This window comes from Coregonus clupeaformis, chromosome 30 (assembly GCF_020615455.1).
Source record: "Coregonus clupeaformis isolate EN_2021a chromosome 30, ASM2061545v1, whole genome shotgun sequence".
In the NCBI taxonomy this organism is placed as follows: Eukaryota; Metazoa; Chordata; class Actinopteri; order Salmoniformes; family Salmonidae; genus Coregonus; species Coregonus clupeaformis.
In genome coordinates, this window is record NC_059221.1 from 38,094,076 (window position 1) to 38,113,102 (window position 19,027).

The window sequence follows — 19,027 nt, forward strand, 5'->3', positions numbered from 1 at the left end:
TGGAAATGCTGCTGTCCGGATCAGACCGAAGCACCCGCATGGAAATGCTGCTGTCCGGCTATAAGCGTCTTCTTCTGTGAGCGTTAGGATACAATAGTAAGTAATTGTAGCCTAGTACTAGAGCAGCTTGTCGTGGTACCCAGTGACGTGTATTTTGTTTTTCTTCTTTTTTTTCTTCTTTTTTTCCAATTGAACCTTTATTTAACTAGGCAAGTCAGTTAAGAACACATTCTTATTTACAATGACGGCCTACACCGGCCAAACCCGGACGACGCTGGGCCAATTTGTGCGCCGCCCTATGGGACTCCCAATCACGGCCGGTTGTGATACAGCCTGGAATCGAACCAGGGGGTGTGTAGTGACGCCTCAAGCACTGAGAGTGGCGCAGTGGTCTAAGGCACTGCATTGCAATGCTAGCTGTGCCACTAGAGATCCTGGTTCGAATCCAGGCTCTGTCGTAGCCGGCCGCGACCGGGAGACCCATGGGGCGGCGCACAATTGGTCCAGGGTAGGGGAGGGAATGGCCGGCAGGGATGTAGCTGAGTTGGTAGAGCATGGTGTTTACAACGCCAGGGTTGTGGGTTCGATTCCCACGGGGGCCAGTATGAAAAATTAAAAAATAATGTATACACTCACTAACTGTAAGTCGCTCTGGATAAGAGTAAATGATGTAAATGAGATGCAGTGCCTTAGACCGCTGCTGTTATTCATGGATGCCAAGGGAAGCCTGGCTTCCCCCAAAAATGGGACAATAATATATATATTTTGTCTCTCTGTGTTTCATAATTTTCCTTCAATTCGCAAGAGGCTGAATGTATCTCACTGGAGAAAGCATCCGAGCGAGCCAAACAGCGCCCCTCTGTCTCTCTACGTGTGGGCCATCTATCTGATGCTGTCTGGTCCAAACGAGGATGACATTGCTGCTGCCCGTAGCATTGAAGGCAAGGGAAGCCAGCGAGCATCTGGCCTCCATTGACAAAAAAAAGTATACAAAATTAGCCAATCGACATTGAGCTAAACTGAGCGAGCTCAATTGTCCTCACGCACCAACAAAAGTGTCAAGGGAAACCAGCTTGGGCTAGCTAGCCAGCTAGCTAAAATTGGCCCTTTCCTAAATTAGCCATGGATGGAGATAGGGATTTGGACTTGTGGTTTTACTTAATTCTCCATACTGGCCAATGATTATAAAGGTGATTCTGATCCAACCATTAATTCATACATTGTGCCCCTGGCCTGAGAGAATGGATGTTCAATATGTAGCTAGATGTAGAAGGCTAATGGTAACTAGCTAACGTTGCCCATGAATGGAAGTTAGGCTAGCGAGCAAGCATTTTAGCCAAGTAGCCTAGGACAACAAAAAATAAAAGAGTGTACTTAATGACAAAGTGATAGACCATTTCATCAACATGAAAGAGAGGAGGATGGCATTGGTGTTTCTCTACAAGTAGGGTGAGTCAACATGTTTTTCTACTTGCACAAACGCACACACACACACACACACACACAGAAATCAGAACCATGGACAGCCACATCATATTTAGCTTATTGGACTAAATAGTTTTTGGTATATTTTAGTTGTCACTGTGTTAGACTAAGCAGAGGTGATTTGATGATCCAGTTGAAATGGTGGAATAGTGGAGGCAGCTCCTGTTTTCTTTGCAACTTGCGGTAACTCTCTGTTGTTCTAAATCAGTAGTTGTTTAGTGGTCCGAAAATGTCGGAAACATTACCTTGCTTGACCATGCTGTAGGTCATGTAACTGTCTGTTCCTGTACCATGCGATATGCTTTGTGGACTTCACTGGACAGAGGTTGTTATCCGGTTTTGTGATAAAACAAAGGTGTGGTTGAATAGATTCTGCCACTGTGTCTTCTTACTCTCTGTCTTAGGCCTATATATCACGATCGCAAGGCATATGAACTAACAGGTTATAGAGCAAACAACGCAATTATCACAACACATAGGTTATAATATGGCTTCTATGGGGGGGCGGGGCGGCTTGGCTTCCCTAGGGATTTACCCACGCACCGCTACTGATGGTACCGCAGTGTGAGTGTAGGCCACCCGTCCTTGTTGGTCTATTAAGGAATACCCACGTCTACACAAATCGACCAGTTGCTGTAAGCAGCAGTGACACTACACAGACTGGAGTGTTATGAATAAGATAAACCACGAACAATTTCTCCTGACAAGACTGCTCATGCGCTCCCAGATTCACCACCTCAACTCGCAGGGATGCTGCTGACGATGTGACTCGTGAAGAGAAAACGCACTGATTTGCTGCAGAAGACGTAAGGAATCGAAGGCCGCTTGGCTGACCAGACCACTTGTCCTCAGGAACATAATACATCATCAGAATACCTGGCGCTGAATTGATCGCTGTCATTAATTCAGGTTGGGTGAGTGGCACCGGTCCAACAAAGGCATGCGTTCTTAGATTTTTTTTACATAATCTTATCCTTGCGTAATTTTATACGGAGTTTTGGATGCGGCGCGGAGCAGTGTGTTGTCAGGATCTGGGTAATACGGCCAGGAAGGATTTGTCCAGCGCTCTCTTTTCTCCCTGCATCCCGCTTGTTGTCTTTACATTGGATAGACTATTACTGTAAGGGACTAAGACGAGGTGCAAATTATAAACAGACGTGTCCGATTTGGCAGCGGATGGATTTAATTTCAGAGAATCGCTGAGGGTGGCTTAATCTGATCTGACGTGAAGGTAGGATACATCATTTATAATTTATCACCATTTCCATTAATTGATCCATGCTGTGTTTTGGAGCAAATGGAATGGAGCAATGCAACATTGAATTCACCAGCACTGTGCATGTAGAAACTAATACAATTAATAACAAATTATTTGTCAAAGCGGCAAACAGCATTTGAAACAAAGCGTTTTCCCCACCCCTGTTTCGGTAAAAAGCTGAGGGATAGGGCTGGAGAAATGTAACCACTCTCAAACGCATAGACGTAGCTATGGATACAAGGACTGACCATCCATGATATCAACACTATAGTTTGAACCGTGTTTTGAGACTATACCATGTTTGTTTACATTTGCTTTGTTTACTAACATTGGAGTAAAACAAGCTTCTATTTTGGGTTCTGATGGGGTACGACAGATAAACTAAGCTCTTGAGACATAAATTATATTCTTCAAGAATCAATGGGTGCATTTAATTAATTCAGAAGTAAAAAATGGATGAAGCAACTGCAGATTGCCCCTTTAAAGGCCAAACGCAATCAAACACGTGATTTTCCTGTGTTTTATATATATTTCCAGACTGATGTTGGAATAATACTGTGAAATGGTAAAAATGATGATAATGCCCTTTTAGTGTAAGAGCTGTTTGAAAAGACTGCCTGAGATTTCAGCCTGATTTGGTGGGTTGGAGATTTGACCTGCCTGGCAGTAAATTAGTTAATAGACCAATAAAAAATAGAGTTCCAAACCTCTCTGCCAATAACAGCTAATTTTAAGTTTTCTCCTCCTGACGGTCCTAACAAAATTCTAGCTTGAGAAACTGCCCTTTGCTAAGAAGCTATATTTGTTTATTTTTGACCATTGTAATTGAAAACAATCACAGTAAGGTACTTAATTGTTACCCAGAAATTATTTGATATTGATATAAAATGGCTGCATTGGGCCTTTAAAATTTGAATGCATGGATACAGCCAACTCTGTTTACAAGAAAAATAATTGGTTTGCTTTTCTTTCAGACCTCAATAAAGCGATGCCTGTGATTCCACCAGCTGCTGCTCTATGCTGTGCAGAAAGAGACTCATAATACAGGAAGTTCTGCTCCTTAAATAACAACAACACACCAACGACTAGCATGCTGCCTCCACACAGAGCAGGTGCCCTGCCGGAGCCCTCTCCCAGCCCGAGGAGGATCCAGGTTCAATGGGCCTTGTACCTCTCCCTCTCCCTGGCCCTCCTCTGGTTCCCTTCTGGGACGGTAGCCTCAAGCCTCAACTGCCACAAGACCTGCATCTGTGCCAGTAACATCGTGAGCTGTTCCAAGATGAACCTGACCACGGTGCCCACTGGCCTGCCTCCCTACACGGCCGTCCTGGACCTCAGCCACAACCACATCGCCCGGCTGAGGGCTGAGTGGACCACGGTGAAACTCACCAAGCTCCGCAACCTCCTGCTCAGTCACAACGGCCTCCAATTCCTCTCCTCCGAGGCTTTCCTTTACGTCAAACACCTGCGCTACCTGGACCTGTCCTCCAACGACATGCGACAGCTCGACGAGTTCATATTCGAACCGTTGGGGCAGCTGGAGGTGAGCAAGAGAGAGATAACCTCCTAACCTCCTGCCAAATGTATGACCATATTAGAGGCACATATTTCCCTCAGATTACACAGACCCACAAAGAATTCGAACACAAATCACATTTTGACAAACTCCCATATCTGTTAGGCGAAATACAGCAAGCAGTGTGCCATCACAGCAGCAAAATGTGTGATCTGCTGCCACAACAAAAGGGCAACCAGTGGGTCAGAAACACCAATGTAATATAACCTGTATTTATCTGCCTATTTATTTCCCCCGTAATTCTTACATTCTACTATTTGCACATTGTCAGAACACTGTACATATCTTATGTAACATTAAAAACTGCTAATAGTATAATTCTAATTTATATAATTTATAAATGTAAACATTGTTATTCTCTTGAAACTATTTGTGTGTGTAAGTTTTGTTTCATTCTCTTTGTTGCTTTGTTTTAGTTTTTCACTTGCTTTGGCAATATTTCCCATGTTTCCAATGTTTCTCTTTGAATTGAATAGAGAGAGAGAGAGAGAGAGAGAGAGAGAGAGAGAGAGAGAGAGAGAGAGAGAGAGAGAGAGAGAGAGAGAGAGAGAGAGAGAGAGAGAGAGAGAGAGAGAGAGAGAGAGAGAGAGAGAGAGAGAGAGAGAGAGAGAGAGAGAGAGAGAGAGAGAGAGAGAGAGAGAGAGAGAGAGAGAGAGAGAGAGAGAGAGAGAGAGAGAGAGAGAGAGAGAGAGAGAGAGAGAGAGAGAGAGAGAGAGAGAGAGAGAGAGAGAAAGAAAGAGACAGAGAGAGACAGAGAGAGAGAGAGAGAGAGAGAGAGAGAGAGAGAGATAGTTGTTTTTACAATTCTGACTTTTACATAGTTTCAATAGTGAGGAATGGCTGAATTATTTGATTAAATGTACAATTTCATAATAAAAAAATCAATATTTCCATATTATTTGCAGGTGCTGTTGCTGTACAACAACCGTATATCTCAGATTGACCTCTCAGCCTTCCAGGGTCTCCACAGACTGCAGAAACTCTACCTGTCCCAGAACATGATCTCACGCTTCCCCCTGGAACTGATTAAAGAGAAGACCCGCCTGGAGAAACTCAGCCTGGTGGACCTCTCCTCCAACAGGATCAAGGTTCATAAATCTATATTAAATAATAATATGAAAATACAGGTTAGAAGTGCAAGTGGGTCTTTTTATAAACTAGGGTGAGGATTTCCTACGCTGGACAACTTGTTACAGTTGTTGATAATTCTATATTCAATGCAATTCACGAGGCGATGTTTAAACCCTTTCTCATGGTTGGTGTCTTTACTGATTTGTCCAAAATCGTGTGACATAAAACATGACTTTTCTGTCCTTGCATTTATGGAAGTGTAAGTCGTTATATCATGTATTAAGCATTAATCAGTTAAATTAGACATTAAATCCTGGATCTAGCTGTCTGACAGTTCTGTGTATAGAGATCTCAGAAATGCAGTGTAACTACTTAACATTTCGCGTCTCCTTATGTAATGGGGTGAAAATAGTTTTAAAATCGATACTGTCATTAACGTGGTTCTTCAATAATTATGCATAATACTTGTCGGATGCGCATTTGGTGTTGAGCTGTTTAATAATGCCGTGATATTATCAAACATCATCATCTAATCCAGGAAGGAATTTTCTGAATGACAGTCAAGTGACAAAAAAACAGCTGTTGTGTGATAGCGCATGCGACGCCACAACAGCCCAAGTGCTTAAAAAAAATAAGGTGTTCGCGAGGAATGTCCAGAATATTTTGGCGTCTCATTCGTTACACCGGTGAAGACAGTTGCGGCTGTATTCACATTGGATCTAACATTCATAGCAAATTTAGGTTGATCATCTGTTGTCTGCTTGATTTACAGCAGGGTCTCGTTAGATTTAACAGAGAAAGCATTAAGGTAATGAGTTCATGTTTTCATGTTTTTTTGTGCCTCCGGTTGGGACACAGAGTCTACTGTGCGCAGTTGTGTAGGATATATTATTGCGCAACACCCAACCCTATTCCTATGAATGATTCCAAGTAATAATGACAACAAATGACATAGCCTAGTGGACTTCTTCACAATATGGTCTGGTAATGAAATAACATGACAAATCCATTCGGTTTCCATGTTACACCTGCAATGTGAACAATACAAGGGGCTTGAAGTAGCCTACTTGAACATGAATTTGGAGCTCAGAAATTGAAGTACAGGAATAGCCCAGGCAGTGGTGTAGTGGAGTGTATACCCACTTATTATCTATTATTCAGTGAGCATTGCGTAAACTCACTTCTTATTTCCCACGATGCGTATCAAAGTTATTATATTATATTATCAAAGTAGTGTAGTGGAGGTATGTGCTGTACATTATACTACACCACTGAGAAACACCTCTAACCAAACAACAGTGCTCGGTGCATGTGCACTTGAATTAAAGGGTAACTGCACAAAATATATACCGATATTGGATTGATCATTTTAGGTCATTCAGAGTGTGTCACTGTTTCTCTTAGAATTTTTCACACAGGGAGCCTTTCCTTCACCGGGCGGCCGTTTGGGAAGATATACCCACTTCTCCAGGAACCGCTACACCATGAGTCCTACCTTGAAAATCAGACATTTCCTCCGTTTGGTGCTTGAAAAGTACTTGTAATTATTGTAGCCAATTTATGTTCTCCTGCGCCCTTATAATTATCCCTGATTTCATTTTTGATCTGTTTTTTTTTTCCAGAGATGTGGCCACTTTCCGTTTGTTTCCCGCCGCTTCAATTGAAGGGTGTTGGGCTACACCAGTGCTTCTCAATTATTTTCTGTTACGCCCCCCCTAGGAAGAAGTAAACATTTCGCGCCCCCCAACTCTCCGCTGCGACTGTAAATAGTATCATTTGTCTATAAAATTGTTATAAGTACAACTCTGCATAACATTGTATCCTTATTAACATTAAATACAGATCAACTTACAACAAAGAATAACTTTATTAACATTGTTTTTTAGTCTGTAACAGAAAATACTTAAAGTGCATCAATTTGCCTGAAATTAAGAAATTAATTCAATCCTTATTTAAACTGTAAACATTTTTTGACCATTTGATACTGAAAAATAAAATTAAATATAATCAATAAATAATAATAAATTCAAATTGATCAGCAACATTAACTCAGGAGCACAATATATGAAACACTTTGACCTATAAAACAAAAATGAATAAAACAATTTGTGCTGATTTTAAAAAAATCAAAATGAGGAAGTCAGGATTAATGGCTACAATGAGCACGTTTTGCAGTGCACAGCTTTTCGAAACGGGGTTTGAAGCATGATACTGCAACTCTCAGCTCCTGCTCAATGTTTAGCTGGGACCTGTACTTGGTCTTCAGTGCAGCAACAGCAGAGAAGCCAGTCTCACAAAGATAAGATGTTGCAAAAGGAAGAAGAATGCCCATGGCCCTCTGCCCTAAGAGTGGATACTGCCTCTCTACACTCAGCCAGAATTCACTCAGTGTCTGTGATGTGAACCTCAGTCTCAATGTGGAGTCAGACGTCATATCAATGAACTGGTCCTCCTCTGCAGAGCTGAAACCAGTTGGAGCTGGTGCATTGAAAGGATCTCTCACCCAGTCATATTGGGAACTGTTTTCAGGGAAGTACTTTTTAAAGAATCCCATCAGTGATGAAATATGCTCCTTAATACAGTGGGGGAAAAAAGTATTTAGTCAGCCACCAATTGTGCAAGTTCTCCCACTTAAAAAGATGAGAGAGGCCTGTAATTTTCATCATAGGTACACGTCAACTATGACAGACAAATTGAGAAAAACAATTCCAGAAAATCACATTGTAGGATTTTTAATGAATTTTTTTGCAAATGATGGTGGAAAATAAGTATTTGGTCACCTACAAACAAGCAAGATTTCTGGCTCTCACAGACCTGTTACTTCTTCTTTAAGAGGCTCCTCTGTCCTCCACTCGTTACCTGTATTAATGGCACCTGTTTGAACTTGTTATCAGTATAAAAGACACCTGTCCACAACCTCAAACAGTCACACTCCAAACTCCACTATGGCCAAGACCAAAGAGCTGTCAAAGGACACCAGAAACAAAATTGCAGACCTTCACCAGGCTGGGAAGACTGAATCTGCAATAGGTAAGCAGCTTGGTTTGAAGAAATCAACTGTGGGAGCAATTATTAAGAAATGGAAGACATACAAGACCACTGATAATCTCCCTCGATCTGGGGCTCCACGCAAGATCTCACCCTGTGGGGTCAAAATGATCACAAGAACGGTGAGCAAAAATCCCAGGACCACACGGGGGGACCTAGTGAATGACCTGCAGAGAGCTGGAACCAAAGTAACGAAGCCTACCATCAGTAACACACTACGCCGCCAGGGACTCAAATCCTGCAGTGCAAGACGTGTCCCCTGCTTAAGCCAGTACATGTCCAGGCCCGTCTGAAGTTTGCTAGAGTGCATTTGGATGATCCAGAAGAGGATTGGGAGAATGTCATATGGTCAGATGAAACCAAAATATAACTTTTTGGTAAAAACTCAACTCGTCGTGTTTGGAGGACAAAGAATGCTGAGCTGCATCCAAAGAACACCATACCTACTGTGAAGCATAGGGGTGGAAACATCATGCTTTGGGGCTGTTTTTCTGCAAAGGGACCAGGACGACTGATCCATGTAAAGGAAAGAATGAATGGGGCCATGTATCGTGAGATTTTGAGTGAAAACCTCCTTCCATCAGCAAGGGCATTGAAGATGAAACGTGGCTGGGTCTTTCAGCATGACAATGATCCCAAACACACCGCCCGGGCAACGAAGGAGTGGCTTCGTAAGAAGCATTTCAAGGTCCTGGAGTGGCCTAGCCAGTCTCCAGATCTCAACCCCATAGAAAATCTTCGGAGGGAGTTGAAAGTCCGTGTTGCCCAGCGACAGCCCCAAAACATCACTGCTCTAGAGGAGATCTGCATGGAGGAATGGGCCAAAATACCAGCAACAGTGTGTGTAAACCTTGTGAAGACTTACAGAAAACGTTTGACCTGTGTCATTGCCAACAAAGGGTATATTACAAAGTATTGAGAAACTTTTGTTATTGACCAAATACTTATTTTCCACCATAATTTGCTAATAAATTCATTAAAAATCCTACAATGTGATTTTCTGGAAATAAAATTCTCATTTTGTCTGTCATAGTTGACGTGTACCTATGATGAAAATTACAGGCCTCTCTCATCTTTTTAAGTGGGAGAACTTGCACAATTGGTGGCTGACTAAATACTTTTTTTCCCCACTGTATATGGAATCACTGAGGTGGCATCATAGTCAGTAGTGTCAACAAATTCATGCAGGTTCTCGAATGAATCAGTATGTCCTTCATCAAGTCGCCTGCCCCACATTGCAAGCTTTCGAGTGAAAGAGCTGATCTTGTCTGTGACCTGAGGGAGGTGTTTATCTTTCCCTTGAAGCTGTAGATTTAGTTCATTTAGCTTTCCAAATATGTCACTCAGGTAGGCCAGTTTTGCCAGGAAGTTCTCATCACTAAATGTTTCTGCGAGGTCATACTTGTGCTCCTGCTCCGAAAACATTCTTATCTGCTCTCTGAGCTCAAAAACTCGGGACAAGACTTTTCCTCGTGACAGCCACCTTGCTTCACTGTGAAACAGCACAGCTTGATGTTCAGCTCCCATCTCCTCACAGATAGCAGAGAAGACTCTTGTTTTTAGTGGTCTGGTCTTTATAAAATTGACTACACCTACAATGTCAGTCATAACCTCACTTAATTCAGAGGAAAGGTGCCTTGAAGCCAGTGCTTCTCTGTGTATAACACAGTGTGTCCACTCAACATTAGGTGAGGCCTTCTTGATGAGTGCCCGAAGTCCTTTTCTCATCCCTGCCATGGTCTGTGCACCATCACTGCAAACACCAATGCAGTTCTCCCACTTTAGCCCATTCTCAGTCAGGAAGCAGTCCAGCATTTTGAATAGCTCTTCAGCTGTGGCTCTGTCTCTGACATATTTACAAAAAGTAGATCCTCACACAGGGAGTTTGTCATGTCAAAACGTACATAAGCGATAAACAAACAGTCTTTGTTGCTGTCAGTTGCTTCATCGAACTGTAAGGCAAAACGTTTGTCTTTGAGTTTATCTACCAGCTGTTCTTTAAGATCGTTAGCAATGTCATTTATACGTCTGGCGACAGTGTCATTGGACAGAGGGATAGTTTTTATTTTTGCAGCACTTGCGTCATCCAGCATGACAGAGACCATGTCTAATGCTGCAGGCAGTATCAGCTCCTCTGCTATGGAGTGGGGTTTTTTGCACTGAGCAATTTGGTACGCCACCTTATATGATGCTAACAGTGCTCGCTGGTTTACTGAAGTAGCATTCACAAAGCGGGATGATTGTTGGCAATATTCGGCACGTTTTCGCTGAAAAAACTCAAGCGGCTTATCAGCGTGATTGGGGTGTAATGTCTTTAAGTGACGCCTTAATTTATTTGGCTTCATGCTGTCCGCTGCCAACATTTTTAGACACAGTAAACATACCGGTCTTTCCTCGTCTCCCACCGTCGTCACAGTGAAGCCAAGCGCTACATACGCTTCGTCATATTTCCTCGTCTTAGCTTTCGGGAGACTTACGTTTGTCTCATTATCTCCGTCTCTTTCCGCCTTTCTTTTCATCCCTGTTAAATATTTTTCCATCGTGTCTCTTAAGGGTTTGTTATCTGCACTTCATATCTCCTGCTCTGTGCTGTGTGCTCTTGTTCGGTGCAAAAAAAACATACTACCTGGGGGGAAAAAAAGCACGTTCCACGGGGTCACACGCGCCCCCCCTGGCATTGCTCCGAGCCCCACTATTTGAGAAGGACTGGGCTACACTGTTGTGGTAAAACCACGTGCGGTTATTATGTGGATGACAACATCTAATGCTGGCTTCAACTTGGCTTTTCCATACAAATCCTTTCATTACAAAAGGAAATGATGGTGAGATTCGAATCAAATCAAATCAAATCAAATTTTATTTGCCACATGCGCCGAACACAACAGGTGTAGTAGACCTTACAGTGAAATGCGTACTTAAAAGCCCTTAACCAACAATGCAAAGTAAAACAAATAAAAAAAAGTGTTAAGCAAAAAAAAATTAAAGCAAATAACTAAAGAGCAGCAGTAAAATAAAATAACAGACAAATCGTCATGCATGCATCCAATTTACTTATAATAATAAATAATAATATGCCATTTAGCATCTTAGTCAGGCAAGTCCACATTATTCTAACATATTTTAGAATGTAATAATAATTTGAATATCTATGCATTGACAAGGCCTAAACAATAATTTATTCTTAAAGCTGCAATATGTAACTTTTTTTCAGTGACCTGAATTATTATGTGTTATAGATCTGTCATTCTCATTAAAAGCAAGTATAAGAAGCGGTAGATCTGTTCTATGTGCGCTATTTCTTCAGATTCATCATCTCCAGCACCACCCCAACATCAACATATGTGAAAATGGCACTTTTCTATGTTTTGTAGTAAAAAGATAGAGGAAGATAAGTATTTCCAATGACATCAATCAATTAGTAGACAGTTAGTAGGCAACGCCTACTCATTGGTTAAGATCACATGACGCACACAGACGATGTCATTGGAAACACTTATCTTTTTTACTACAAAACATAGAAAAGCGCCATTTTCACATATGTTGATGTTGGGGTGGTGCTGGAGATGATGAATATGAAGTTGACATAAAAAAAAAAAATCCCTTCAGGTTACATTTTTGTGTCTCGGTTTTGTACACCAGCTTCAAACAGCTGAAAAAACAATTAAACATAGTGTAGAAAATCATTACACCATCTAAAACGCTGTGAAATATATTTTTGGTTATGGGAAATTTTCTACACTATGTTTAATTGTTTTGTCACATAAACTGACATTTTAGCAACCAGGAAATGGCGGAGCGATTTCTGCATTGTGCATCTATAAAGTGGTAATGTCTAGGTTTTTTTTTTTTTGGGGGGGGGTTATCTGTACCCAACAAAAATATATTTCCATAAGCACAATAAGCGTATAAAAAAAAAAAAATGGTGCACATAAAAAAATATATAATCCCTGTTAGTGAGTATTTCTCCTTTGCCAAAATAATCCATCCACCTGACAGGTGTGGCATATCAAGAAGCGGATTAAACGGATTAATCCGTACATGCTGAACTCTTAATGACCTCCTGCCTTCAGAAAGTATCCATACCCGGTGACTTGTTCCACATTGTGTTGTTGTTACAGCCTGAATTCAAAATGGATTACATAGATGTGTTTTCTCACCCATCTACACACAATACCCTATAATGACAAAGTGAAAACATGTTTTTAGAAATGTCCGCAAATTAATTGAAAATGAAATATAGAAATATCTCATTTACATAAGTATTCACACCCCTGAATAAATACTTTGTAGGAACACCTTTGGCAGTGATTACAATTGTGAATCTTTCTTGGTAAGTCTCTAAGAGCTTTTCACACCTGGATTGTGCAACATTTGCCCACTATTCTTTTCAAAATTCTTTAAGCTTTGTCAAATTGGTTGTTGATCATTGCTAGACAACCATTTTCAGGTCTTGCCATAGGTTTTCAAGTAGATTTAAGACAAAACTGTAACTCAGCCACTCAGGAACATTCACTGTCTTCGTGGTAAGCAACTCCAGTGTGGACATGGCCTTCTGTTTTAGCTTATTGTCCCGCTGAAAGGTGAATTAATCTCACAGTGTCTGGTGGAAAACAGACTGAACCAGGTTTTCCTCTGGGATTTTGCTTGTGCTTAGCTCCATTCCATTTCTTTTTTATCCTGAAAAACTCCCCAGTCCTTAACGATTACTGTCACGTCTACTCCCGCTCCTTCCCTCCTGCGTTCGATGTCACCGGTTTACTAACCAGCGGTCCTGGTAACCGTCATTACGCGCTGCTGCGCACCTGGACTCCATTACCTCCCTCATTACCTCCCCTTTATCTGGCACTCCCTTAGGTTCATTCCCCAGGCAGTATTGTTTCTGTGTTTCATGTCAAGATGCTAGGTTGTATCGTTCCCATGTTCTTTGTTTTATTAAACTTACCACCTGCTTCTCGACTCCCAGCGTCTACGTTACAATTGTAACCATACCCATAACATGATGCCGCCACCACTACGCTTGAAAATATGGAGAGTGGTACACAGTAATGTGTTGTGTTGGACTTGCCCCAAACAGAACACTTTGTATTCAGGACAAAAAGTGAATTGCTTTCCCACATTTTTTGCAGTATTACTTTAGTGCCTTGTTGCAAACAGGATGCATGTTTTGGAATATTTTTATACAGTACAGGCTTCCTTATTTTCATTGTCAATTATGTTAGTATTGTGGAGTAACTACAATGTTGTTGATCCATCCTCAGTTTTCTCCGATCACAGCCATTAAACTATGTAACTGTTTTAAAGTCACCACTGGCCTCATGGTGAAATCCCTGAGTGGTTTCCTTCCTCTCAGGCAACTGAGTTAGGAAGGACGCCTGTATCTTTGTAGTGACTGGTGTATTGATGCACCGTCCAAAGTGTAACTAATAACTTCACCATGCTCAAAGGGATATTCAGTATCTGCTTTTTATATTGTTACCCATCTACCAATAGGTGCCCTTCTTTGCGAGGCATTGGAAAACCTCCCAGGTCTTTGTGGTTGAATCTGTGTTTAAAATTCAGTGCTCGACTGAGGGACCTTACAGATAACTGTATGTGTGTATAGTCCTAGACTTATGTTGTTGTATAAGTGGAGTTATGGACCAATTTGCATATATTCCTCTAAGTACACATGTGGAACTGCATAAAAATCTTTTTTATTTTGGTTTCAAACCATTTTGAAAATGTTATCCCAATGTCACACATTTGCCCTATTATTTATAGAAAGACCTGTGTGCCATTTGTCTTTTTTCATATACTTTGTATGTCCATTGAGTTTTTATGCTATTGCTGCAAAATGAATTTCCTCATTGAGGACATAAACATTTTAATCTTATATACTGTAGGTCCCCCCCATCGAGGAGCTGAAGGTGCTGCCTGCCTGGATAAAGAACGGCCTCTACTTCCACAACAACCCTCTGATCTGTGACTGTAGTCTTTATAGTCTCCTGGCCCATTGGCACATCCGCCGACTAAACTCAGCCCTGGACTTTAAAGACGAGTACACCTGCTATCTCCCCGGGCCCCAGAAAGGCAGGGTGGGCGTCTTCGACCTGAACAGAGACCATATGAACTGTAGTACGTTCCACGAGGCGGACGAGGAGGCTTGGCTGGAACAGACGCTGATCCTGCGCTGTGATACTAAACACAGGGACCTGTCTAAGACCTGGGTGACGCCTGGTAATGTGGTGGTGACAGAGGGGGCGAATCAGACAGCCAAGGTGCTTCCTGACGGCAGTCTCCAGATCAGCCCGGTGAAGCTGGAGGATTCTGGGACGTATACGTGCTACGCTGTGAGCGAAGCCCTCAACGAGACGCTCTACGTACTGGTGAAGGTATGTGGATACTGTTTCATAATGTATACAGTTGAAGTCGGAAGTTTACATACACCTTTAGCCAAATACATTTAAACTCGGTTAATCCTAGTAAAAATTCCCTGTCTTAGGTCAGTTAGGATCACCACTTTATTTTAAGAATGTGAAAATGTCAGAATAATAGTAGAGAGAATTATTTATTTCAGCTTTTATTTCTTTCATCACATTCCCAGTGGGTCAGAAGTTTACATACACTCAATTAGTATTTGGTAGCATTGCCTTTAAATTGTTTAACTTGGGTGAAACGTTTCGGGTAGCCTTCCACAAGCTTCCCACAATAGGTTGGGTGAATTTTGGCCCATACCTCCTGACAGAGCTGGTGTAACAGAGTCAGGTTTGTAGGCCTCCTTGCTCGCACACGCTTTTTCAGTTCTGCCCACAAATGTTCTATAGGGTTGAGGTCAGGGCTTTGTGATGGCCACTCCAATACCTTGACTTTGTTGTCCTTAAGCCATTTTGCCACAACTTTGGAAGTATGCTTTGGGTCATTTTCTATTTGGAAGACCCCATTTGCGACCAAGATTTAACTTCCTGACTGATGTCTTGAGATGTTGCTTCAATATATCTACATAATTTTCCTTCCTCATGATGTCATCTATTTTGTGAAGTGCACCAGTCCCTCCTGCAGCAAAGCACCCCCACAGCATGATGCTGCCACCCCGTGCTTCACGGTTGGGATGGTGTTCTTCGGCTTGCAAGCGTTCTCCTTTTTTCTCCAAACATAACGATGGTCATTATGGCCAAACAGTTCTATTTTTGTTTCATCAGACCAGAGGACATTTTTCCAAAAAGTACGATCTTTGTCCCCATGTGCAGTTGCAAACCGTAGTCTGGCTTTTTTATGGTGGTTTTGGAGCAGTGGCATCTTCCTTGCTGAGCAGCCTTTCAGGTTATGTCGATATAGGACTCGTTTTACTGTGGATATAGATACTTCTGTACCTTTTTCCTCCAGCATCTTCACAAGGTCCTTTGCTGTTGTTCTGGGATTGATTTGCACTTTTCGCACCAAAGTATGTGCATCTATAGGAGACAGAACGCGTCTCCTTCCTGAGCGGGATGACGGCTGTGTGGTCCCATGGTGTTTATACTTGCTTACTATTGTTTGTACAGATTAACGTGGTACCTTCAGGCGTTTGGAAATTGCTCCCAAGGATGAACCAGACTTGTGGAGGTCTACCATTTTTTTCTGAGGTCTTGGCTGATTTCTTTTGATTTTCCCATGATATCAAGCAAAGACGCACATAGTTTGAAGGTAGGCATTGAAATACATCCACAGGTACACCTCCAATTGACTCAAATGATGTCAATTAGCCTATCAGAAGCTTCTAAAGCCATGACATCATTTTCTGGAATTTTCCAAGCTGTTTAAAGGCACAGTCAACTTAGTGTATATAAACTTCTGACCCACTGGAATTATGATACAGTGAATTATAAGTGAAATAATCTATCTGTGAACAAGTGTTGGAAAAATTACTTGTGTCATGCACAAAGTAGATGTCCTAACCGACTTGCCAAAACTGTAGTTTGTTAACAAGAAATTTGTGGAGTGGTTAAAAAACAACTTTTAATGACTCCAACCTAAGTGCATGTAAATTTCCGACTTCAACTGTACATGTTGTGTGTTGTAATGGTGTATGTCCAATGATCCTGTGACATCTTCACTTCCCCTTGGGGATCAATAAATGTCAATTCAATTAAATTCAGCTCAAACCAATTCAATTCGCTCTGGATTAGTGCAAAATGACTAAAATTTTAATGACAATTCAATTCAAATAAACTCCATTCCTATCAATTCCCAAAGGTGCATAACTTCACGGAGAACGGAAACGGCGAAGCCCTGAACACGGCCTACACCACGCTGGTGGGCTGTCTAACCAGCGTGGTCCTAGTGCTCATCTACCTGTACCTGACCCCCTGCCGATGCTTCTGCTGCCCCAAGAACAACCACCAGGACTCCATCCACTCCTCCATGCTCAGCGCCGCGCCCAGCCATGAGGACCTGGCCAACAACACTGACCCAAGGCACGTGGCCTTCATCGACCCCAAGGAGCTGGGACAGGGGCTGAACGGGAAGGTGAACCCCAGCGATGGAGACGGGGACCAGGGAGAGATGGATGAGGAGGGAGGGTTACTGAGGAAGGGAAGGAGGAAGAAGTCTATTAGTTCGGTCTTCTCTGACACCCCCATAGTGGTCTGAGATGGTACGGACCGGCGATATGTACGCTGTGACATGATTGGATGGATCAGGGATGTACGTGGTGTGATTGGATGAAACTGTGACTACTTCCTTGGACAGAAAGCCAATCATAGTTCACTAAACTGACCAATCAGAAGCTTCAGGGGAGTATTAACACATTACCTTGGTATTAACAAGGACAACTGATAATAAACAGGACCTTTCCAGCATTTGATCTGTAGCACTTAAATATACATACTGTGAAAGCCTGACAGAGGAGTCCCACTGGGCACACACTGGTTGAATCAACGTTGTTTACACGTCATTTCAATGAAATTACATTGAACCAACGTGGATAGATGTTGAGTTGACGTCTGTGCCCAGTGGGGTGTAAGAGGACACTATTCCTTCCTGTGATTCAGTAACTGTGTAAGAGGATATCATGTTGGACGGTATCAGTACTCAGGAAGACATTGATTGGCGGAGGACAGAAAATATGAGATTGTGCGCCATTTTAAACATTAAAAAAAATAATAAGTTAATACATATATAATCAAGTCATGAGCATGAGCCTTGTAGACTGAATCATATTTATATTTACTAATAGGAGTAGACTAGCGTGAGTCTTCTATAGACGTTAGCACATACAGAACTTAGCACATACAGAACGTACATACGGTAGCTATACCCATAGAAATAGAATTACTTTATATTACTTCCTTGCATGGGTACATTCAATATGGACACCGGTCCACCCATCACAGAACATTGACTTGGATGGGAATGTCCGTTCTAATAATTATATTTCTATGCATATACCCCTCCACCCCCACAGAGAGACAGACAGACAGACCACCAGAGCCATACATAGAAGCAACAACATGGCCACCAGCTCCAGAGTTGGCAAAACACAACAACATGTCGACCAGCTCGAGTTGGCCAAATACAACATGTCGACCAGCTCCAGAGATGGCCAAACACAACAACATGTCGACCAGCTCCAGAGATGGCCAAATACAACAACATGTCGACCAGCTCCAGAGATGGCCAAATACAACATGTCGACCAGCTCCAGAGATGGCCAAATACAACAACATGTCGACCAGCTCGAGTTGGCCAAACACAACAACATGGCTACCAGATCCAGAGTTGGCCAAACACAACAACATGTCGACCAGATCCAGAGTTGGCCAAACACAACAACATGGCCACCAGCTCGAGTTGGCCAAACACAACAACATGTCGACCAGATCCAGAGTTGGCCAAACACAACAACATGGCCACCAGCTCGAGTTGGCCAAACACAACAACATGTCGACCAGATCCAGAGTTGGCCAAACACAACAACATGGCTACCAGATCCAGAGTTGGCCAAACACAACAACATGTCGACCAGCTCCAGAGTTGGCCAAACACAACAACATGGCCACCAGATCCAGAGTTGGCCAAACACAACAACAAATGTAAATTGCACTACATCGGATTGAATCGAGCCTTAGGTACCTCTCTGGTCATGAATAGTCAGAACCAGTGGGTCATACTGAAGAGGAACAGCATGTTATAAACAAACATCACACTACAGCCCAGAGACCAGACAGAGTGGGAACCAGGAAATGTAGCTTATATCAGAGTGTGACTTATTTTACACCCTTAAGTAGGCAGACTGCTAGGTCAGATAATATATTTAGTCATAATGAGATAGCAATAGAGCTGTAATGGTAATGTTCCCTGTCACAGTGAATGGAATGTATAGTAGGTGAACACAGCCAGTCATTAGGACAGCTCATTACAGAACCACCTGTCTCCACCTGCTAGCCCAGGGTCATTAATATACATAATCATGCTGTAGCTAGAATGCTATATCCCATTAATATACATCATCATGCTGTAGCTAGCATGCTATGTCCCATTAATATACATCATCATGCTGTAGCTAGCATGCCATGTCCCATTAATATACATCATCATGCTGTAGCTAGCATGCTATGCCCCATTAATATACA

At 42.2% G+C, this 19,027-nt stretch overlaps 1 protein-coding gene across 1 annotated transcript; it reads left to right on the forward strand.

Moving 5' to 3' along the window:
• The first annotated feature begins 2,262 nt into the window (after positions 1-2,262).
• LOC121546141 (amphoterin-induced protein 1) lies at positions 2,263-18,622 on the forward strand. The gene is made up of 5 exons (XM_041857187.2): positions 2,263-2,716; positions 3,718-4,286; positions 5,225-5,407; positions 14,321-14,809; positions 16,650-18,622. Exons 2-5 carry the CDS (start codon positions 3,834-3,836, stop codon positions 17,043-17,045), a joined length of 1,521 nt encoding a protein of 506 aa, XP_041713121.1. The 5' UTR covers positions 2,263-2,716; positions 3,718-3,833; the 3' UTR covers positions 17,046-18,622.
• The last annotated feature ends 405 nt before the right edge of the window (positions 18,623-19,027 follow it).

What these genes read in the sequence shown, in the direction of transcription:
- LOC121546141 (XM_041857187.2), top strand. Translation starts at nt 3,834, where the DNA reads ATGCTGCCTCCACACAGAGCAGGTGCCCTGCCGGAGCCCTCTCCCAGC. An exon ending in TCTCCTCCAACAGGATCAAG is followed by an intron (nt 5,408 to 14,320) that starts GTTCATAAATCT and finishes TATATACTGTAG; the next exon opens with GTCCCCCCCATCGAGGAGCT. An exon ending in CGCTCTACGTACTGGTGAAG is followed by an intron (nt 14,810 to 16,649) that starts GTATGTGGATAC and finishes CAATTCCCAAAG; the next exon opens with GTGCATAACTTCACGGAGAA.